The following is a 23,220-nucleotide window of genomic DNA, read 5'->3' as shown; positions in this document are numbered from 1 at the left end:
TGCTGTCCTGCCCCCCCCTTCTCCTTTCCTTTGGTTCTCCTCTGCTATGACTGCACAGGTGACTGCAGTTGCATCTGTTGCAACCAACCATAGTTTTTATTTCAGCAGAATAGTAAATTAGCTCCAGACATAGGTATTGCATGATCCCAAAATTGATCAGTAGTTTGGGGAAAAACATCAAATTTTTTAAAAACACCTTTAAAATATTTTGATCTAGATTTGATGTAATTTTCATGTCTTCCCCTTTATTCAGCTGTTCATAGCACAAATCCAGGATCTGTCTCCTGCCTAAAGAATAGCATGCATGTGAGGATTTATCCAAAAGCAAATCCTGCTGGGAAAGATATAAGTTCACTGGCAGAGCAGCTTTGCTCTTTCTTGATGTGTCATCAGTGACAAGCCACCAGAATCCTGTTAGTGTTGTCATCTGATTTCTCTGTATTGGGCCAGGCAGTCTTACCTGTTGAGCACAGAGCTCAGACAAAACAGGGTTGACCTGCCACAAACATCCTGAGTGAATGAGGGCCAGACTCGCACACTGGCCTTTCTCAGCCTGTTCCACGAGTATCTGATGAATGAAAGTGAGTTGAATATAGCTATTCCCTGCATAAAGAACTACAGGGTTTATAGTGGAAGGTGTGGCACAGAAAAGGATCTACTAACTGAATTGGGCTCATTGTAATCACTGCCTTCACCTGCCAGGATCCATTTCTTCTTTATGCTACCAAAGACCACCAAAACCACAGGTCCCCATCCCCTGACAGCCTGTCTTTGTTACAGGCTCTTCAGTTCTGTCCTTCTACAGCAAGTACTTGGCTTCCATTACCACAGGCTGTAAACACTTCACAGTGTCTTATTGTGTGATCTTTACACCCGACTGGGGAGCAAGGAGTTGCTACAATCCATGTAGTTACGAAGATGACCTGTTGGAGTAAGTTCATGTCATCTTGATTGAAATGAAGATGCACAGAAGCAGCTCTGCTAGAATAAACAGTAGCCTCTGGCAGGTACAGTGATGCCTTCTGCTGGCACAGCTGGGATCAGAAGGGCTTATTTACTATAGTCAAAGCCAAAGTGATATCCAAGGTTGTATGTGAAGTCAGTTCCAATCTCTCCATCGTTCATGCACTCCCTGGTCTCAGATCAGTACTGTAACCTCTTAGCAGTAAACTGTTAGCTAGTTTTCCAGTGTTCAAACACGTAACATTGAGCTTGTTTTTAAGTGAAGAGAAATAACAGGAACCTCTGTGGAGGCAAACTCACTTTTTCCTTTTTCCTTAAAACTCACCAAGGATCATTGATTGTCAGGGGAAGTGTTCTGTGACTGAAAAGCATCTGCTCACATCTTAGTCACAGATGTCCAGAGCTAGCAGAATAGCAGGAGCTGGAGAGTCCTGCTCAGTCTCTGATTGACAAGTGCCCACAAAACAAGACCCTCCAACAGACCTGGAATCAATTAGCTACCCCAGAAAAGGTCTGGGCCCTCTTGCAGACAGGATTCCACAATTGCAGAGAAAAAACTTCCAGTGGTGGCTCTCATGTGGAATTATTCTGAAGTTGATCTGTGCCTGCTCTGCTAATGTCTGTGCCCCCTTTTCACTCATGTTGCAGGAATCAGCTGTGGAGTGCCTCCACCTTTAGAAAATGGATTTTATTCAGCCGAGGACTTTTTTGCTGGGAGTACCGCTACCTATCACTGCAACAATGGCTACTATTTGTTGGGCGACTCCAGGATGTTGTGCCTGGACAACGGGAGCTGGAACAGCATTTCACCATCTTGCCTTGGTGAGAAGTGCCATGCTTATGGCTGTGTTGGTTGGCAATCTTGCACTTCTCCTATGCCTTGGGGTTTGGGTGAGATTTCATTCTGAAATTCTGGATGCTGGACAGAGTCTCAGAAATCACAGTCAAAAATAGTCACATTTCTGAAATACTGTGCTCAGCTTTAGGTGAAACCAAAACTACATTCTGGCACCTTTCTCTGTCAGTCCCCTTTTATGCCCCACACCCTATACCTAATAAACCTGCATTGCACTCCCAGCCTCTCTCCTTCTGGGTTCACTTAGCCATGGAGTCCTTGTGTTCTCTGCTACTAACCTGCATTTCCATGTGCTCCAGCATTCTGTCAGTGTCCCATACTCTGAACAGTTCTAGTAGATGTTCCACGCATGGAAGTTGTTATGTTTAATATCAGATTTACTTATTTGAAGATAGTTGATGATGCACAAGATTTCTGATTTGGCAGAGTGATACAACATATATTGCATAACACAATCAAATAAATCTAAGTTACATTTCGCAAAATGTAGCAATTGCAATACACAGTTCGATCACAATACCATTGTGTTTCACCTTACCAGTCTCTGTAATATGCTCACCGCCATGACACTGGGCATCCCCAGGAGCTGCCAATGAATACATGGGTTGAAGCCAGCTCAAGACCACTGCTAGTTGCCTGGGTTTTATACTCTATGTTGGCCTGAGCCCACATATTAAATTCCCCTCCATCCTGGTGTGGCTGATGAACACAGGGAGAAGGATTTACACCACCATTTGATCCACTCAACTGTTGACAGCTGTTTTAGGTAAACAAAGGCCACTTTCCTGTCCCCTTTTGTTGAGTCAGCTTCTTTGTAACAGCAGTGGTCAGTCACACCCCACATTGTTCCCCGAGTTTCATGGTCAGGTCACCTTTGCCCATCTCCTCTGAGCCTTCATCCACTGTGGGGCTTCACTGGTCACTCACACAAGCCTGTCAGCAGGCAGCTGCAGCATGGAAAGGGCTGGGAGTGCACTTATGGACACAGTTCACATAGTTGCCACACCATAACTTACTCCTGGTCAGCTGGGTCTGATGTATCAGATGCAGCTGCAGGAGCTGAAAGGTGAGACAGACCAGCATCGTACTGTTTATGGAGGACTGGATGTGTGACTGTTCTTGTAGGGCCATATGTCCAGCAGATCCTGCTGGAATCTACTAGCTAGTTGTACTTGGATTGCTGCTCTCTAGTCATGCCTAACATGGGAGTTGCGGGGTAACAACCTGGTAAGATTTATGTTTGATTTGACTCTTAATTTTATGTAGGTATAGCACATAATTTTTTCAGTCAAGACGAGCAAAGGAAAAGCCAACAGTCTTTTACTTCTGCCAAAATTCACTTTGGAGTAGGATTCATGTGATTTCATAGCATCCTGTCCACCGGGAATCCTTCAGAACCTCCAAACAGACTGTCCAGTCTGTTGTTCCTCTTTTTGCTTTTCTCCTTTGCACTTTATACCAAGGCCTAAAGATGAACAGGCTCAGAGCAGGTCTTGCAGGGCTGTCCAAATGGTTAGCAAATGGTCTGTGCATTGATGTTGAGAAGGAAAAGCCCTGTGCCCCACCTTCCAGCTTGCCTTGTCTCTCATAAAGCAGAGTAAACTAAGCGGAAAATGAAAACAGGAGTGGTTTTGGCACCCTGACCCACCCTTTACCTTTCTGATTCACACTCCAGGAAGGTGCTAACAAAGCCTGGTACGGCTATGCCCTGGGGCATTCCTTTTGCTCTGTTGGGGATCTGATTCATAGTGTCCTTCCACTCTTCTTGCCTTAGAAGACATTAGAGGAGGAGCAGTCATTCCAGTTCTGCTGTGGTAGCACTATGCATTCTCCTGATGCTTGTGTAATCGGCAACTGTTTCGATTTTAATGTGCAGTTTTCATCCCGCATGTCAGAAGGAAACTCCTTGTCTCTTTCAGAACATTGTTTGGTTCTTTTCATGCTGGCCAGACTAATTCAGCAGTAAAGAATAAACACACCAATTTAGTAAATTTTGTTGCTTTTTTAACCAAGTTGCTTTTTTGCCTAAAAATGGGCAAGGAACTCCAGCAGTATGTCTGCATGGTATATCTAGTTCAACAGCTGTTCCATAGCAGGGCTTTTAAATGAAGAATTGTTCTATCTATCTCTAACAGTCTGGTTTATATAAGGAATAACCCTGATGCCAGCATTTTTCAATTAGATACTTTGAAATCAACCCTTTGCAATTTATGACTCAATTGTTTACATACCAAAAACACTGCTGTACAGTCAGGATTTGAAAGCTGATATGAAGTGTTCTGGAGTGATGGGGGTTTTTTTGCTGTACAGTATCAAACCACATGGAGCATAAATCATCAACTGGTATTTCTAGTCACTACTATCATATGAATAGTTAATTATAATAACTAATATGTTTTTAAATCATTTTAACTTTTCTGGCAACTGCAGGCGCTTCTCATTCCTAGTCTAATGTACTTGTCTTCAGCAAAGATGGGGCTCTAACCGTGTTTTATGTTGACTGTTTCCTCTCTTGGCTAAGTTTTCCTGTCTTACAGGTGGGACCTTTGAGATGTAGAGGATTTCCCAAGCAAGTGTTTAATGCAGGAGTCCTCCCTCATAGTGTTTGTCCAAACTAGCAGTAACAGCACATAGAATCATAGAATCATGGAATCATTTAGGTTGGAAAAGAACTATAAGATCATAAAGTCCAGCAGTTAACCTAGCACTGCCAAGTCCACCACTAAACCATGTCCCTAAGCACCACATCTATATGTCTCTTAAAATAACTCTAGGGGTGGTGACTCAACCACTTCCCTCAGCAGCCTGGTCCAATGCTTGACAACCTTTTTGGTGAAGAAATTTTTCCTCATACCCACTCTAAACCTCCCCTGGCACAAAAGCAAGAGGCCATTTCCCTTTGTCCTGCCGCTTGTTACTTGGCAGAAGAGACCAACACCTATCTCACTACAGCTTCCTGTCAAGCAGTTGCAGAGGGCAATAAGTTCTCACCTTAGCCTCCTCTTCTCCAGGCTAAACAACCCCAGTTCCCTCAGCTTCTCCCCATCAGCTTTGGGCTCCAGACCCTTCACCAGCTTTGTGGCTCTCTTCTGGACACGCTCCAGCCACTCAACATCTTTCTTGTAGTGAGGGGCCCAAAACTGAACACAGGATTTGAGGTGCAGCCTCACCACTGCCGAGTACAGGGGCACGATCACTTCCCTACTCCTGCTGGCCACACTATTCATGATGTCAGCCAGGCTGGCGTTTTTTTTTTTTCCACCAGGCAGCTTTCCAGCCACTCTTCCCCAAGCCTGTAGCGTTGCATGGGGTTGTTGTGACCCAAGTGCAGGACCCGGCACTTGGCCTTGTTGAACCTCATACAGTTGGCCTCAACCCATCGATCCAGCCTGTCCAGATCCCTCTGTAAAGCCCTCCTCCCCTTGATCACCACTCCTGCCCAGCTTAGTGTCACCTGAAAACTTGCTGAGGGTGCACTCAATCCCCTGCTCCAGATCATTGATAAAGATGTTAAACAGAACTGGCCCTAGAACTGAGCCCTGGGGAACACCGCTTGTGACCGGCCTCCAACTGGATTTAACTCCATTCACCACCACTCTTTGGGCCTGACCATCCAGCCAGTTTTTTACTCAGTGAAGCATACGCCTGTCCAAGCCATGAGCAGCCAGTTTCTCCAGGAGAATGCCATGGGAAACAGTGTCAAAGGCTTTACTGAAGTATAGGTAGACAAAATCCACAGCCTTTCCCTCATCCCCTACATGGGTCACCTTGCCGTAGAAGGAGATCAGGTTAGTCAAGCAGGACCTGTCTTTCATAAACCCATGCTGGCTGGGCCCAGTCACGTTGTCCTGTTGGTGCTGCATGGTGGCACTCAAGATGATCTGCTCCATGACCTTCCCCAGCACCTAGGTCAGACTGACAGGCCTGTACTTCCCCGGATCCTCCTTCTGGCTCTTCTTGTAGATAGGTGTCACATTTGTGAACCTCCAGTCAGCTGGGGCCTCCCCAGTTAGCCAGGACTGCTGATAAAGGATGGAAACTGGCTTGGTTAGCACTTCTGCCAGCTCCATCAGTACCCTTGGGTGGATCCCATCCAGGCCCATGGACTTGTCTGTCTCTAAGTGGTGTAGCAGGTCACTAACCATTTCCCCTTGGATTATGGGGGCTTCCGTCTGCTCCCCATCCCTGAGCTGGGTACCCTAAGAACAACTGGTCTGACTATTAAAGACTGAGGCAAAGAAGGCATTAAGTACCTCAGCCTTTTCCTCGTCCTTTGTGGCTGTATTTCCCCCCTGTGTCCAATAATGGATGAAGATTCTCCTTAGGCTTCCTTTTGTGGCTAATGTATTTATAGAGGCATTTTTTATTGTCTTTTATGGCAGTAGCCAGATTAAGTTGTAGTTGGGCTTTGGCCCTTCTAATTTTTTCCCTGCATAGCCTCATGACATCCTTGTAGTCCTGAGTTACGATGTCCATTCTTTTACTACTTGGAAACTAGATACTTTCTGTGGAAGTGCTGACTGAAGGTTAATAGAATTTGTCTCTGATTTTCTCACATTTCACAATACTGTGTAGTAAATTATACAGAAAGCATAAATATTAATTCAAATAATAAATATTTTTACTAGTGCATCAAAAATGTGATTGAAGTAAGAGTGATTTTTAATTATACTGATTAAAGTGATTCCTCTTGACAGTGAAACAGAAATTTAAATCAGGTACCTATTAAATATACCATCCTAGAGACATCTTTTTTGTGTTTCTTTTTTGTAGATGTTGATGAATGCGCTGTTGGATCAGACTGTGATGAACATGCATCTTGTCTCAACACAAATGGATCATATGTTTGCACTTGCATCCCTCCTTACACAGGAGATGGTAAAAAATGTGCAGGTATGGGAAAGAAAAACATCAGGCTAGCCGTTCCAAGGTTCTGTAAAGGCCAGTGTCCTGCCTCCCACTGTCAAAGAGTTGCCAGTAATTGATATCTAGGGAGGAACAGGGCAGGCACGCTCTCATCTCCATGTCACTTTGGCCTGAGTGAGGCTGTGAGGTGTCTCCTTTCATGTATTGAGAACTCGCCTCTCCCTATGGAGGCAGCTGTCACTGGGATTCTGATGTGGGACACACACACATGTAAATCGTCTTGCACGTGGAGCACATGTGCTGAAGACCTGGGAAGGCCACACACCACAGTGTCACTTCCCAGAGCAGAGCTGTGCAATGAAGAAGTGTTTGAATACAGGTATCTGAGTAGGGTTTGAGCTGCCTGCAGAAACATTAAGCAAGATAACTTTGCATGAAGATGACAAGACAGTGGCACAGGTTGGGATAAAAGGTAGCTGAACTGATTCCATGCCCAGGGCTGGACACGCTGGTATGGGCTTTCCCTCACAGAGAGAAAAAGACTGCAAGATGTGTTTGCTTCTGACAATGAATGTAAACTCAGTTACAGGGGGCACTTGCATATTAAGATTATTTGCACAAGTCTTCAGTGCCTGTCACTTACATACAGAACACAGAAAAGCTGGTGAGGCTGTAAACTTAAAAACAAGTAAAATGAGTGTTTTCCACATGCTCTGCCTTCCTACTTTCAGAAAATTCCCAAGGATATCTCCTGCAACTTGTTTATAAAACATGGCACTTATATATGTTCTTGATAGTTTCTCTCTTCCTCTTCAGAACCAGTGAAGTGCCGTAATCCAGGAAATCCAGAGCATGGCCATTTATATGGGGACACTTACAGTGTTGGCAGTGAAGTTACATTTTCCTGTGAAGAAGGGTTTCAGCTGACAGGAGTGACTAAACTTACGTGCATGGAGTCTGGAGAGTGGAGCCACCCAATACCATATTGTGAAGGTGTGGTTCCTGGGGAGAATGCATATTGTAATGTATGTTGTTAGAGAGATGGAAGGGGGAAAGCAGTAGTGTAGAGCCTTTAGAGATCATGGCAGCTAATGAAATCCTGTCCTAGCAGGCCTGGGTCTCAGGGTTGAAGTTTCTGTTGTCTTAAGAGATGTAGGGACCAGTTGAAGCTTTTCCAACAGTTGTCATTCATAGTGGTACTCTCTTACGCAGATTCTCCTAAGTGTCAAAGGCTAGATTCATCTCATTTTAATGCAAGCATTAAAAGCGTCTTTCTTCTCCACCCAGCCTTCTGTGTTGAAGGACCTTGTGGGAACTTAATGTCTTAAAGATCATTAACTGTGTCTCAGCAGGTAAAAAGCAACCAGAGAGGACAGGCTGGTGCACGTACATATACATGGTATAACTGCAAAAATTGTTTGTTTGGAAAACCAGAATTAAAGAGGTGATGCAACAGGGAAAAATGAAGGAGTGACAAAGACAATGTCAAAAAACCAATTACTTTGTCCATAGGGAGGAGTGGATATGGAGTCCTCTTGACAGTCAAGCATGTGGTTTGTAGAACAGTTCAGTTACCTGTTTCCAGTTAGTCCAATTTCTCAGTAAGGTGAAGTCAGATAAAGACCCCTAAATGTCAGTTATAGCTTAGTCAAGAACCCTGTGTTACGGTTTTACAGCTCTTCAAACCTATTTAGAGAAAACAAAGCAAACCCTGATTCTCTGCTATTTTTATTTGTGTTGTATCAACCTCTCTTGTGATCCTGTCTTTTTAAAGCTATATCCTGTGGTGGTCCAGTTATTCCAGAGAACAGTGCCATTTTGGGCTCAAATTTTACATACCGCAATAAGGTGGTGTACAGGTAGGATTTCAGTATGTTTGAAGTGCTGTATTAATAATTGTTTGAGAATCTGGCAACAAATGAGAGCATGGCTGAATTGAGAGAGTGGTTGAAATGAAGGAGATGAGCAAGATGAGATTAAAATAATGGGAACGCCGTTGGTTATAGCTGTGGCTGTTCACTAGCAGAGCTGCGTGTTTACTCCAGTACTAACTCTATGCGCTGCAGAGAAGGATGGTGTGTGCAGGTGTGGATGAAGAGAGAAAAGGGATAGCTGATTACCTTGCACATAAAAGGCTCTGCGTTTGATAGCACTTCTTTTCTTCTAACTCAGATGCAATGATGGATACAACTTAGTGGGTGAAAAGGAAATTCTGTGCCTTGCTAGTGGCATTTGGAATCATCCTCCCCCCTCCTGTGAAATGGTGACTTGTCCTAACCCACAGGATATCAGCAATGGAAAATACACACTCACTGGCACAACCTACCTTTCCTCTGTATCATACACCTGTGACAATGGATACAGGTAAATGCAGGAATGTTTCTGAGCCAAATGTAGGCGGCATGCCTGCTAGGTCTAACTTATATCTGAAAGAGACAAAGCTGGGATCGTTGCTTAGAAAGACAAAATACTAAAATAGAATTTAAAAAGACTGCTTTGTATCTTGAAAGTACTTTCTGTACTTCATCCTAAATTGGAGCAGTTCAGGAAGGTCATTCAGGATGTGCTATATGTATATATACAATGCTTTCATTTTACCATCAAGCTCAAAGAAGTACTTTGAATATTAAGAAAAATAGTTGTCAATATTTTTCAATGTCCTCATTTGTCTTTAAAGGTTGTCATACTCCTACAGCTTTAGGGCATACCCAATATTATTTTTGCTATTGTTTTACAATGCCTTTGGTGAAAGAACCTTCTGAAAGTTACAAACTTACTCCTTGAACTCTTTGTAGTAGTTATTTATTCTAGGCTTTTATTCGGTGTTATGTTTATAAGCAATTATATTTGAAACACATTTTTAATATGCTGGAATTAAAAATTAATACAGTAATGCTATATCCAAGGATGTGGCTTTATGTGCAAGTTTCTGCCTGTCTTGTTATCTGCTTGTACCATTAGCAGATTTAATCTGACATAAGCGGTCTCATATGGACCTCTTTAAGTCTGAATTTTTTCTGTATTTTCTGGCTGCAAGGATTCACTTGTCCAGATGCAGGCAGGTAGGTGAGGTGTGCTCATTTGGTGAATGTTTTAATTGTGTGAATACAAATAGATACCTCAGCTGCAGTCCAGTGTAGTGTAAAGTCGTAGATCCACAGTGTGGGCTTACCTGTACCCCACTAAACCAGGCAGTGTTTTTTTCCAATGTCAGTGAGTTTTTTGAACATGGACTTAGGACATATAGGTAGCAAATACCACATTGTTTGTGACTTTTTACCTGTCTAGCATAGCTTTGTGAGACACATGCTCTCTCCAGTGGTCACCACTCTAGGGGAAGCCCTCCCAAACAGTGTCCCTCTTATACATTATTTCTGGACCTAAGCATGGACCCAGTCTCTTCCTTGAAGCATCTGTTACGTGCTTTTTATCTTAAACATATTGCCACAGGTAGGCAGAGCCCACTGCCCTGACAAGGCCTGTGCCATATCTGTAAGGACTTTACAGGTCAGTGCTGTTCTCTTCCATTAACCCCTGAGCTCATTTCAGTCAGCTAAACATGGGAATCTAATACTATTTGAGACTAAATTGTAAGGAATCAGACACACCCATGCAGGGCTCTTGGATATGACGTGGGACCTACTGGGAATCCATAGTCAGCTGATGTAGCAGCTGGAGGCCAAGGGGTTCACCCATGGCCTCCCAGGGTGGTGTTGAATACCTCTGTTCAGACAGCCGAGTCACACCCACTGTACCAATGCATTGCTGTTTCCTCAGCTAAGGAAACCAAAAGGTACCGTCAGCTTCAAATGTCTGTGGCCATTCACTGAAGCAAAATCCCTTACCTCCTGAAGGAGCTGAGTGCCTTTTTGTAAACAAGCCTCAACTGGAGCATTTCCTTCAGTTTTCCGAGTGAAAACCGTGTTTAAGTCCTTGAGTGAATCAGGTCTCAGACTGAGGCCTAGTTGCAGATCTCAAGATTGGTGTGGTGTTGATGGTGTACTAGTAAATCTTTAAGCTTAAATAAATACTTAAGCACCCCATAGCTTGCTTTTGTGGCTCAAAGGTGGGCGAAGCTACAGCAGGAGTTAGGCCTGTCTCTGCACAGTGCATTGGGGCCCCATGTGAATTCCACCATCTCTCTCTTCAAAATAATCTGAAGACCAGCTTTTTTGACAGCATCGACAGCACTTTTTCATGAGCAAAGGGTGAGATTCTGGCCTCTACTGAAGTCAAGGAGATGCTCCCCTTGCTTTCACTGGGGCCAGGAAGTCAGTGAGAAGCAAAACACCTCTTCCCCTCTCTGCTCCTCACCTGGACTGAAACAGCAGCCTTAATAATGATCTTTGTGTCTCAGCCTTCAGGGACCTTCTGTACTTGTCTGTGCATCTTCAGGGAACTGGAACAGCACACCTCCAGCTTGCAGCATTGTCTCTTGTGGATCTCCTCCTGCCATCAAAGATGCGGTCATCAATGGAAATAACTTTACTTTTGGAAACACGGTCTCTTACACGTGTAAGGAAGGGTACGTAGATTAACTCTACTGGACTAATAGTCAGGACGAGTAAAACTGGTGCACTACTTCACAAGTTCTTTATAACTACATACCAATTCATTTTTGCTGCTTCTGTCTTAACTCTCTGAAAATTAAATGTGATGGAGATTTTTTTGTGGGCTGTCAAGCTGGTATGGGATACATGGGCATTTCTTAAAGTAGTTTCACAGCAGCTGAATAAACTCTGGAAGAGGAGAATGAAGACGAGTCATGAGGAATGACAGACTAGTGCAATTGTAGACCTTTGGAGTTACTACAGAACTAGTACTTCTGTGGTAAACTCAAGGGCCTGATCATAAAGAATTCCCTATGTCTCTTCAGGCTGTAAGAAAGCTATTTGGTGTGTTTTGAGAGCTGTCTCTTCTGGTGTTCTAAATTCTGCTTCCTTAAAACTCTGACTCCTTGTTTACTGATGTACATTATTTTTCTTTGATTTCCATCTACTCAGTGTAGTGACCTTTTCAGACCACATTTCATCAAAGTTGAGGCTCCATTTTGATGATGTCAAGCATGAATGTAATGCTGGACTCTGATCCTGCAAGAACCTTTGCACATGTTATCTTTACAGCCTGCGAGCAGTCCTATTTAATTTCCTGAAACTGTTCTGTTCAAAAGGCAGAGCAAGTATGCAGAGCTTTTGCCAGGTCAGGCCCTAAGTGACTGGAGGATTTTCTGCTCCTTCTTGATGTAAAAAGGTAGATTGATAAGCCAGCATTTTTCTTATAAACTGGCTTTTCAGTATTATTTGAAACATAATTGAAGCAAAGCGTCCTTATTCTGTTTTCTTGACTGTATTACGATGAAAAAAGCTGCTTCTCTTTGCCGTGCAAGCATTTTAAATGGGATAGGATAGCAGCATTTAAAGAGTGTCACAGCTGTCTGTGACAATGAATAGAGTGGATCATATTAAACATTGGCACATAAGAGGCTCTTTTTCTGGAGTCCAGTCATGAGGCTTTGAAAACAAATCCTGCAGACAAGACAAAGCACTTCTACAGATGTTGCCATTAAAATCTGAACAATCAGTTTCCAGCCTGCAGCTGGAACGAGTCACTGGGAACTTCGCAGTGGTTATTGTTCCTTTGCTTTCTGTGAGAGCACACCACAGAGATTTCAAAACTGAGGAAGAAGATAGTCACAGGTGCCGTGACTATACTGTTGCATGTGTAAGCAGCAAGGTTTTAAGTGGGGTGATGAGCAGCATGGAGTAATGCGTGTCACTGCAGCCCAGAGACACATTAGAGAAATACAACTACACTAACAGTAATCATGTGGTAGAATTTGATTGTAAAATATGAATTTTTTTTCTACTTAGCATTCATTTCTTTATTGGCTTTTATAACAATGATTACAGTGGTTTTTTGGGGAGAAGTTGTTACAAAACTGCCATGTGCGTTATTGGCAAAGAGCGTCTCTGGGTAGCTCACTAAGGAGTTTCTCATTGCTTGCAAGTATAAAAATAGATTGATAGAGCTGATACAGGAACCCAAAAGGCCTTAATGGGCTTTTCATCTCTTTCTTCTCCATTCAGTTCTGCTGAAGGGGAAGAATTTCTCAATGGGATCATTTCTTTGAGGATTGTATAGACTGTGGCAGAACAATACTCAGTTTGTTGTAGTAGTGTCAACCAAAATGGAAGTTCAGGACTGGTAATCAGATGGACAGATGCAAAAGAAGCAATATACACAAAGTGTCCTAGGGTATCCCTCATAGTGATACATCACCCATGGACATGTAAGCTTTAAGATTTTCCATTTAAGTTGATCATAACTTCTGAAAAGGATCCTATTCTTTCGAGGTGCTAACAAGCAAGCTTGTACTGCAGGGGCTTCAGAAAACTGGGGGTAGCATTTGACAATGCTTGTCTTTTTGACTTCCTGTGTGGTTTCCTTATCCACAGTTACACGTTAGTTGGCCCTGCAACCATAGAGTGCTTAGCCAGCGGTGAGTGGAGTGTGAGCCACCAGCAGTGCCTGGCAGTATCCTGTGATGAACCACCCCATGTGGAAAATGCATCACCAGAGAGTGGCCACCGCCTTTTTGGTGATATAGCTTACTACTTCTGCTTGGATGGCTACAGCCTGGCTGATAACTCTCAGCTGCTTTGCAATGCAGAAGGGAAGTGGGTGCCTCCAGAGGGCAGGGAGATGCCCCACTGCATAGCTGATTTCTGTGAAAAACCAACCACCGTCTCATACAGCATCCTAGAATCCATTAGTAAAGCCAGGTTTGCAGCTGGCTCCATCGTGAGCTTCAAGTGCATGGAAGGCTTTGTTCTGAACACTTCAGCCAAGATCGAGTGTCTTCGAGGGGGTGAGTGGAATCCTTCTCCTCTGAGCATCCAGTGCATCCCTGTTCGCTGCGGAGAGCCTCCCCACATTAGCAATGGCTATGCCAGTGGGGCCAACTACAGCTTCGGAGCAGTGGTGGCTTACAGCTGCAACAAGGGGTTCTACATCAAGGGAGAGAAGAAGCGGACCTGTGAGGCCACCGGCAACTGGAGTGGCAGTTTGCCCACATGCCACCCAGTGTCCTGTGGAGAACCACCACAGCTTGAGAATGGCTTTATTAAGGTACAGAATGGGTTTTCTCATGTGCCTGCTACCATAGAAAACTGAGTATGTCTTCACAATTGCCACTGTTGGGGTTTTCTTTCTTCTGTTTTGTTCTCCTGTTAAAATTGAGGAAGCACATGACTGGATGGAATAAGCTAAGAGAAAAACAGGTGGATTTGCAGCAGAATTGTGTCTGAAAAACACAGACACTTCCATGGGATTTCTTGTCTTAAAGTGGGCTTTCAGTTAGCAGACTCAAGATGCCATATGACAATCAATTGATTTCCTTAATGTCTTACTCTTCATTTTTTTGGTCCATGGGTGGCTTTCCAGTGCCATCTGGAGACATTTGAAGTACTGTTGCCAGTTCACAAGCCTTGCTCTTACCATCACTATGAAAAAAAAGGTGATTTGCAGTACATAAATCACCTTGGGATAGTTTCTCTCCTTTTGATGCAAGCACACTTTACTGAAGTCAGAACTTCCCTTTCCTTATCATTGCAACAATGCCTGAAGTTAAAAATCTCCTTGTCGCAGCCCAAACCTGTAACAACTACTTAACCTGTGTTGTGCTTTGATGCAGAAGGGTAATACTGTGGTAAGGAAGATCAAAAACGCTATTGTAAAGATTTAACTTTGAACTTTTAAAGCATTTTTCTTCTGAGCCTCCCCCTTTCTTCCTTAAATCTAGCCACCAGGGAATCTGCATTTGCTAAAAATTGCAGGGGGGGGAGGTTGCATCCCAGTTCCTACATGGGCTTCCAGAAATAATAGCAACGATTTCTGTTCTGGCTCACACACAGATACATCCAGTAATTAATGCATATCACTCTGTGTTGTCTTCCTTAGGTAGGATCACACGTCTAGAGCTTCCTTCCAGTTAGAGACATTTTTTAATACCTCAGAGCTCAGCCTGCAACTCTGAGGTGCTCGTCAGCTGCCTGCTGAAGACCCTGCAGCTGCATATGTGGCACTTAAGAATATCTCCTAGTAGTAGATCTGAAGGGTCCAGCCTTGAATACACCTGTAAGCTAAAGAATCATAACAACAATAGGCCATTTCATGGCAGCTTCTCCTGACCCATTTCTTTCCTGTCTTCCAGCTGACACATCTTTTGGCCTTGTGGGTCAGGAAGAGGAAAAGCAGAGGAAATATTTTCTAGCTTTTACCTTTTAAGCCTTGAATTTTCTGTTTTCTCTTGATGTTTCTCTCAGATTTCCTGACAGCAGAGTGCCTCACTTGAGGCAAGACATTCTGTGTCAGTTATTTGCATTAATTTCTTTCCAGGCAGCCTTTACTGCTGTCTGGGATTCAGCTAGAAGCTAGCTAGACCAAAAGAACACAAGAAATTAAATCAGCCTCCTATTGCCCCAATCATTCATCTTCATTTCAGACATGTCCCCATCTTATCTGTTTTGCAGGAAACAAATGGACGCTTCTTTGAGAATCAGGCAATTTATGAGTGTGAGTCTGGCTACCAGCTGTTTGGGAGCTCAGTGTTTATCTGCCAAGCGAATCGGCAGTGGTACAGTGACCCAGCTCCTTCCTGTGTTCCCCTCAGCTGTGGAAAACCGCCACCCATCCAGCATGGCTACTCCAAGGGAGAAACTTTTGATATGGGCTCCAAAGTTGAGTTTTTCTGTGATGAAGGCTATGAGCTGATTGGAGATGTTTCTTGGACGTGTCAGAAGTCTGGGAAATGGAGCAAAAAGCAAAGCCCAAAATGTGTGCCAGCAAAATGTCCAGAACCACCCTTGGCAGAAAACCAGCTGGTCTTGAGAGAAGTGGCTTACCAAGTCGGTGTTGTACAGTTTTCCTGCAAGGAGGGTTATGTTTTGCATGGCTCATCTATACTGAAATGCTTGCCCTCCCAAAAGTGGAATGATTCCTTTCCCTTCTGCAAGGTTGTACAGTGTCCTGCACCTCCGTACATCCCCTTTGGTGACCCCTTGACTTCATCCCTTCATTTTGGTAGCACTGTGAAATACATCTGCGTGGACGGGTTTTTACTGAAGGGTGAGTCTACCATCAGATGCCAGGCTGATGGCTCATGGAGCTTGCCTTTGCCAGAATGTATTCCTGTGGAGTGCCCCCAACCAGAAGAAATTCAGAATGGCATTGTTGATGTGCAGGGCCTCACCTTCCTTAGCACAGCCCTCTATACATGTAAACCAGGCTTTGAGCTGGTGGGGAACACAACTATCCTCTGTGGAGAAGATGGCCAGTGGCTTGGGGGAAGGCCAGCTTGCAAACCTATTCAGTGCCCAGTGCCTAAGAAAATCCTCAATGGCAAATACTCACTCACAAACTTCCATTATGGGCAAACTGTTAGGTATTCCTGTGACAGAGGTTTTCAGCTCCAAGGTGAGGAAACACTGAGATGCCTAGAGACAGGCGAGTGGAGTACAGATGTTCCCTCCTGCAAAGCCATAAACTGCCAGCCCCCTCAGCCCATCGAGAATGGCTTTGTGGAGGGTGCAGATTATAGCTACGGGGCCATGGTCATTTACAGCTGTGTGCCAGGCTTCCAGCTGTCTGGCCTTGCCATGCAGACCTGTGAAGAATCGGGCTGGTCTAGCTCCACACCAACATGCCTCCCAACAGACTGTGGCCTGCCTCCTCACATTGACTTTGGGGAGTACGTGCAGGTGAGAAATGGAGAAAGACGTTCTGACCAGGAGAGTGTTACAGATAGTCCCTCCCTTTCGCATATGTTACTGGCTGACAATTTGAAAGGCTTCAAAAGTTCCTTGGAGGAGGACAGTGCAATGCAGCTTACCACTTTCTTATTTGGAACTATCATTTTATACACGTGTTACTCTGGCTATGAGCTGCTGGGAAACCCTGTTCTAGCTTGCCAAGAAGATGGGGCTTGGAACGGCACTGCCCCTGCCTGCATTTCAGTAGAGTGCACTTTGCTGTCAACCCCAGAGAATGGTTTTTTACATTTCACTGAGAACACGCTCGGTAGCGTGGTGCAGTACACCTGTAAGCCAGGGTTCACACTTGTTGGCTCCGACACACGACTGTGTTTGCCAAGTCGGCAGTGGAGTAACACTGCTCCGTACTGCAAAGCAATAACATGCAACTCACCTACCCAGCCTATGAATGGGAACATAAGAGGGGAAAACTACACATATGGGAGTGTTGTCTACTATGAGTGTGATCCTGGATACCAGCTAAATGGCCCCACAGAGAGGAGATGCCAAGAGAACCAGAAATGGGATGGCAGTGAACCAATTTGCATTCCTGTTTCCTGCAGCCCACCGCCAGTTTTGGAGAACGGTCAGGTGACTGGTGAGGAGTACACGTTCCAGAGACATACAGAGTACAGATGCAATGAAGGATTCCTGTTAGATGGGGATAGGAGTAGAGTCTGCCTTGCAAACGGAAGCTGGAGTGGAATTGCACCAGTTTGCAAAGCTGTGACCTGCCCAGTGCCACTGCCTCTTCCCAATGGGAAAACTAGTGGTACAGATTTTGGCTTTAAAAAAGAAGTGCACTATCACTGCAATGAAGGATATAGCCTGCAAGGAGTGTCTACACTTACCTGTCAGAGTGATGGTACCTGGGATTCAGAAGCTCCACACTGTGAGCCAGTCATTTGTGGACCTCCTGAAGACATCTCCCATGGCTTTCCAAACATCTCGGGCTTTACCTATGGGGAATTTGCCCAGTATGTATGCTTCCCTGGTTATGAGCTGCATGGCAATCCTTCACGGCAATGTTTGTCCAATGGCTCCTGGAGTGGAAGCCTTCCATCTTGCCTACCCTGTCTGTGTCCTACACCACAGATTCTGAATGGGGTCGTTCTTGGTGCAGAATTCAGCTGTGGGAAAAGTGCCCAGTTTCAATGCTTGGAGGGCTTCAAACTGCTAGGGCCTTCTGAAGTCACCTGTGAGGCAGCTGGCAAGTGGAGTGCTGGGTTTCCTCGCTGCGGGCAGATTTCCTGCGGCTCTCCACCCATCATCCCCAACACATTTATCAACGGGAGCAGCTCTGCAGACGAGAACACCATCATCTATACCTGCTTGACAGGTTTTGTTATGAGGGGGAGTCCAGAACTGACTTGTGTGGAGACTGGTGTCTGGAAGAAGCCATACCCAAGCTGTGAGCTGTTAAGCTGTGGTCCGCCACCTTCTGTCCCAAATGCAGAGGTTCTTGGGAACACTTACACCTATGGGAGCAAGGTCCAGTACAGGTAAGAATGCCACTGCCATTCTGTTGCAATAAAATGTCTGAAGGAATGAAGATAGAAGGTTCATGCACCCTCAGTTAGTGCAAGTTTTTAAAAGGCCTGGAAGAAAAGTTACACCCTATCACATGCTCAGATTTACAAAGCCCATATTTCTATGCACTTATAAAATACTATTTGGACCACTGTCAAAACTCCAGCAAGATATTTCAGCCTGTTGGGCTGCACTCCTTCACCATCTTTAGTTTCCCATTCCCCTTTGCATTCCTCTTCCCCTCCTCTGAAACACTCGTCTGGACATTCAGGTTTTCCTAGCAGGTGGCAGCAACAGTTGGCAGGGTGTGCAATTTTCCCCCCTTTTGGCACCCCCATTTACATCTTCCTCCTGCCGATGCCTGTTGTAATTCAGAAAGGCTGATCTCTGTCTTGTCCCATTTTCTGTACTGCAACACTGCGTTGTCAACAAGTGCTGCTGATGCGCAGTTACTCCTTTGTCAGATATTAGAGAAAGGGGGTTTCCTTAATTTCCTGAAGTGTGCACACTGGGGATTTCTTTTCTCCAAGGTGAGGAATTCCTTGGCAGAAGGGAAGATGGTTTTTTGGCAGTAAAAGCAAATAGAAGTGCGGGACAGAATTAGGAGATGGCACATGGATGAATTTAACGGTATCAGTCATTTCCATGCATCTTTAATAAGGTGAAGGGGGTGCTTGTGTCTGCCTCTCTACAAGTGATCTCACTTGTGCAAGCTGGTTGAGTTGCTCTTGGTGAAGCGCCATGTGGAACAGAACGAATCAGCCTCAAATGTCTAAGCAAATGGCTTGTGGTCAGCCTAAGGCTTGGTTTGTTCTTGGAAGAAAGTGAGATCATCTCTAGAATTGCTTGGTGCTCATACACTGTTTACCTAACCAAAAGCCTTCCTTGCAAATGCAAGGGCAGTGCAGGAACTGCACTAAAGCACTGAGTACACTAAAGCCACCAACTCACTTTCCATTGTGGTGCTGCTGCAGCATGAAGCAGCTGGAGATGAAGTCTAAAGCTTCCAGCTCTTGCAACAGAATAAACTCAGTCCAGGCATGCTTCTTACAGGGTTACCTTAAAATGATAAGAGAAATCTCAGGGAGTGCTTATGAACAACTGATGCTGAAAAATGACTGTCTGACTTTGTAATTTATGGGTTAGCTCATCCCTAGCTGTGTCTCTGTGGTCAGGTCTTCATGCTGTGTTGCAGATGCCTGGAAGGCTACACAATGGTGACAGAGGTGGATGTATGCATTTGCCAGGAAGATGGACAGTGGTCTTCTCAAAGTATTTCCTGTTGCCCCAGAAAGTGTTCCCTCCCAGGAAATATCACCCATGTAATCGTACTTGGGGACAACTTCACTGTGAACACAAACATCACTTTGTCATGTGTAGAAGGCTATACTCTGGTGGGAGCAAGCACATCTACATGCAAGGTACAGCATTGTTTGCACTGTTTTATTTTGCTGGCTTTCTTGAATTCAAGAGTTCTCCTCATGCCCTCGTTAGCTTTTGGCCCTTAATTGTGCACAACAAAAAATCAAAGTATGTGCTGCAAAATATAATAGCTTCCTTGTTGCCAAGTAAGAGCAATTACTAGTTTTCCATATACAGACTTTCAGAACTAGAAATTACTGATTTCTTCTTCTGTTGAAAACTAATGCTGTCCTTTAGGAAAGCATTCCTATTACCACATTCTAGGGAATAAATTATGTCTTAAAAGAATTATGTCCAAGATTTCTAATGTATTTTGAGGATTGTGTGTGGAGCTCTTTTTCTCCAGAATAACAGGCAGCAACGCATTTTAATCCACTGTGCAGCTGTAGAGACTTGAATCCTCTGTTTGTTAAAGAGCAAACATCCTCATCAGTTCTGCTAGTAATAACCTCTTGTTGCATTAGCTGTGGACAGCCTTGACTTAAGCTTGTAATAGACTCTTTAAAATCAGTAAGTCTGCTCATATAAGAAAAGCTGAGCATGCATGGTTTTGCAGAATCAGCACTTCATAAGGAAAGGTTTTCCCCTTATTTTGCAGTTTCAAAGATCTGTGGAAGTAGGAGTAGGTGTGTTTGATGAGTGTCTCTTCAGATATCAGACTTCCCTGAGGGAGTCTGGGAAGGCAGCTGAAGCACTTAGTCATGGTGTTAGACATCCAGCCAGGAGAGAAGTACAGAACATGGAATCAGGCAGCTGTAGTTTCCATTCTTCTCCTGGTGTGTTCCCTGAGCTATTAGGTGACCTTGTACAAGTGAACTTGCTTTTCCAAGCTTTATTTCCCCATTTGCTTTTTGTTCCTTCTGTCTTGTAAGTCTAAGCTGAGCATTCCTACCAAAGCTGAGTTCCTGTCTCTATTGACATCTTAGTCTATGTTGTTACTTAAATTACTCAGTTTTATGAAGGATTGTGCAGATAATATTACATTAACCACATCCGTACACCCACAGACATTGGATGCTTCTACTATGGTTTTCCTAACTTTTTCATTTAGATATGAATTAAGCATATAAAGTGCCTTCACACTTTTAATTATATTTATTTTTCAGGAGAGTGGCATTTGGGTGCCACCATTTTCTGATGACATCTGCATTCCTGTGTTGTGTGGGACCCCAGAGCCTCCAGAGCATGGATTTGTGGTTGGCACTAAATACAATTACAAAGACATGGTTCTGTATAAATGTGATTCTGGCTATGAATTACAAGTAAGCAAGCTCAAATCTCCAGCAATCTAAACCTTTAGTTACCGTTTTCAGTATTCATGTGATGACTGTGAGAATGTGTTATGTCTGGTCCATATTGGTATATTCCCTTAACTGCCACCGAAGTTGAATATCTGCTGTTGCTGTTACTGTCTGTAGAATGCTCCTGGTATGTCTGGAGTAGCCCTTGAATGACTTGAGGGTATAGCTGAAGCAGATATGAGTATCCTGTTCAAGGTATGTGTTCAGCTTTCAGTGTTGGGGGTTTTTTTAATTGAAGGTTGTTTCAGGCCTCTGCAAATACAACACTATATGTGCTTGTGACCATAAATCATGGAAGAGTTATTTTCTCATGTATTGCTCTCTTGAACTGGTTCTCTGGCCAGAGTTAGACTGCATTCTTCCCTCAATCTCATAATGTCCCAAGCATTGTGTCTGCTGCATTGTGCCATTCAGACTCAAAGCTCCTGATAAACTCTACTGCCATCAGTTCTATGACATTGCTAGATGGCATGAAAGTGATATCTCTTGTTTTAGTAAGACAAAGAGATTCCAGTTTATTCAATGGCAGCTTTATTCCCTGATGGAGAAGTGAACAAAGTTCTTTCCTGTTCATTGTTTTTTTATGAGCATTGGGCTCTTATCCCCAGCCGAGCTCTAGAGCAGCACTGCTGTCCCGTTATCAGGACTCAGGCCAGCCAATTCAGAGCTGCCTTGGGTGTGTTTTCAAAAGCTGCAGTGCATTCAGAAATGAAAGTATGTTGCTGAGGCACAGCATGGCCTCCACCATCCCCAGGTGATGGCAGAGCAGGGCACAGTCGTGTCCAGAGGCGAGGTGGTGAGGCATCTCTGGGACAGAGGCTGGCTTTTAGCGCTGTGGTTTTGGGTACCAAGCAGAATGCAGGATTATGCTTCCTTTGTACTCTCATAATACCAATAATAAATTAAGAACGTCATGCATGTGAATTCACCCAGTCACTCAGTATAAAAATAAGGAGAGTTTAGAGAATGCCTAGGTAACAATACATTTAATTTGCATTATGTTGCCACGTATGTAATATCACTGGAGGTGGAGGAGTGGGTTGGTATGGAGACAGGTAGAATTGCTGTTTCAGGTAATTTTTGGAGGTAATAAGCCAGTGCTTTCATACAGTAAAAAGTCCTTCCAAGCTTTGTATTCCAGCTTTGCCACCTAGCGTCAATCTGTCTTCCTCGTGGTGAAGAGAAGTCCTGCTTTTTTTCCTTTGGGAGGCAAAGTCTGTTGGGTGTGATGTCATACAACACTCTTGTCAAACAGCTGCCCTTACCAATGGGTTTGCATTGTAATGAAAGTACATTACTTCAAGGGACAAATTTAGATGGTGTTCTCCATGTCTTGGAATAAAATAAGAAATAAATCCTGGGCTATTAGACTAGCTATATAAAGCTTGTATGTAAGAAAGAAGTAACATTATTTATAAGCAAACTTGAAGAATGAGTGTTTGAGATGTGATCAAAATCAGTACATTGTGTTTATAAAGCACAAGCTTCTACTGTTGTTGAAAAAATGTTAGTTAGACTTTCTGTGAGTGAGTCCTGGAAGGAGAAAATTTGTCATCATAGCACATACCTGGGAACAAGGAACGGTAAAACTGACAAGAAAAATGATAATCCAGGGAGAATGGGCTGCTCAGGGAAGCGGTTGAGTCACCGTCCCTGGAGGTATTTAAAAGACGGGTAGACGAGATGCTTAGAGACATGCTTTAGTGGTGGACAGGTATGGTTGAACTCAATGATCTTAAAGGTCTTTTCCAACCAAATGATTCTATGATTCTATGATAAAGTTGATGGAATAAAAGAGTTGACTAAGGAAAGCTGTTCTTTGAGCATTTTCTTTTGTTTCACAGGGTGATGCAGAACGGACTTGCCAAGAAGACAAGCTTTGGAGTGGCACAGTGCCAGTTTGCAGAAGTATGTTCCATCTGAGTTTATCACTTAATGTTGGTCAAGGGTGATTTTATACAGCAGAAAACACTAATTCTCATTTTGCTTTATAACTCATAATGTCTGCATTTGCCTAAAAATTTTTGGCAAGCACCACTGATAACAGCCTGGAAATGCTGCAGAATTGCTGGTTTGTGCAGATGATAGTATGCAGGAAATCACTACACTTTTCTGCCTTGCTCCTGTATCCCTAAGAAAGCTGTACAGACATCTTCCAAGTTTAAATAGTTCTGACACTTGAGGGCGTGTCTTCTGGGGTTACTGATGACCTCTGAACACGTTAGTTGCCAGCTGCCAGGTACCTAGCATCCTCAAATGTAACTTTATGGATACTCATTCTCAAAGGTACTTCACTTCTGTGAGATGTCTGATGCCCACTGACTGCAGTGCCAAAATAAATACTACATAAATACTTACGTCAGCTTCAGCTGTTGGCTGTAAGTGGCAGCCGTGGAATTTCCTGAGGCTTCCTGCCAGTACAGCCGCAATAGATTTTGTTTTTTAGCAGGAACTGGATGGAGCAAGCTGGCTA

At 43.9% G+C, this 23,220-nt stretch overlaps 1 protein-coding gene across 1 annotated transcript in view; it reads left to right on the top strand.

Annotated features, from left to right (window-relative positions):
* Positions 1–23,220, top strand: part of SVEP1 (sushi, von Willebrand factor type A, EGF and pentraxin domain containing 1) — a 113,577-nt gene that overhangs the window by 69,624 nt on the left and 20,733 nt on the right. Inside the window, exons 30-40 of the mRNA XM_035890816.1 lie at positions 1,612–1,785; positions 6,593–6,712; positions 7,502–7,678; positions 8,460–8,544; positions 8,858–9,049; positions 11,043–11,210; positions 13,141–13,813; positions 15,217–17,996; positions 19,220–19,445; positions 20,553–20,708; positions 22,592–22,655. Coding sequence (XP_035746709.1) covers positions 1,612–1,785; positions 6,593–6,712; positions 7,502–7,678; positions 8,460–8,544; positions 8,858–9,049; positions 11,043–11,210; positions 13,141–13,813; positions 15,217–17,996; positions 19,220–19,445; positions 20,553–20,708; positions 22,592–22,655 — 4,815 coding nt within the window. The remainder of the gene's footprint in view (positions 1–1,611; positions 1,786–6,592; positions 6,713–7,501; positions 7,679–8,459; positions 8,545–8,857; positions 9,050–11,042; positions 11,211–13,140; positions 13,814–15,216; positions 17,997–19,219; positions 19,446–20,552; positions 20,709–22,591; positions 22,656–23,220) is intronic.

The sequence above is a fragment of the Egretta garzetta genome, unplaced genomic scaffold (genome assembly GCF_000687185.1).
Source record: "Egretta garzetta isolate BGI_Z169 unplaced genomic scaffold, ASM68718v1 scaffold22, whole genome shotgun sequence".
In the NCBI taxonomy this organism is placed as follows: domain Eukaryota; kingdom Metazoa; phylum Chordata; class Aves; order Pelecaniformes; family Ardeidae; genus Egretta; species Egretta garzetta.
Note: the sequence above shows the minus strand (reverse complement) of the source record. Positions and strands in the feature narration are given on the sequence as shown.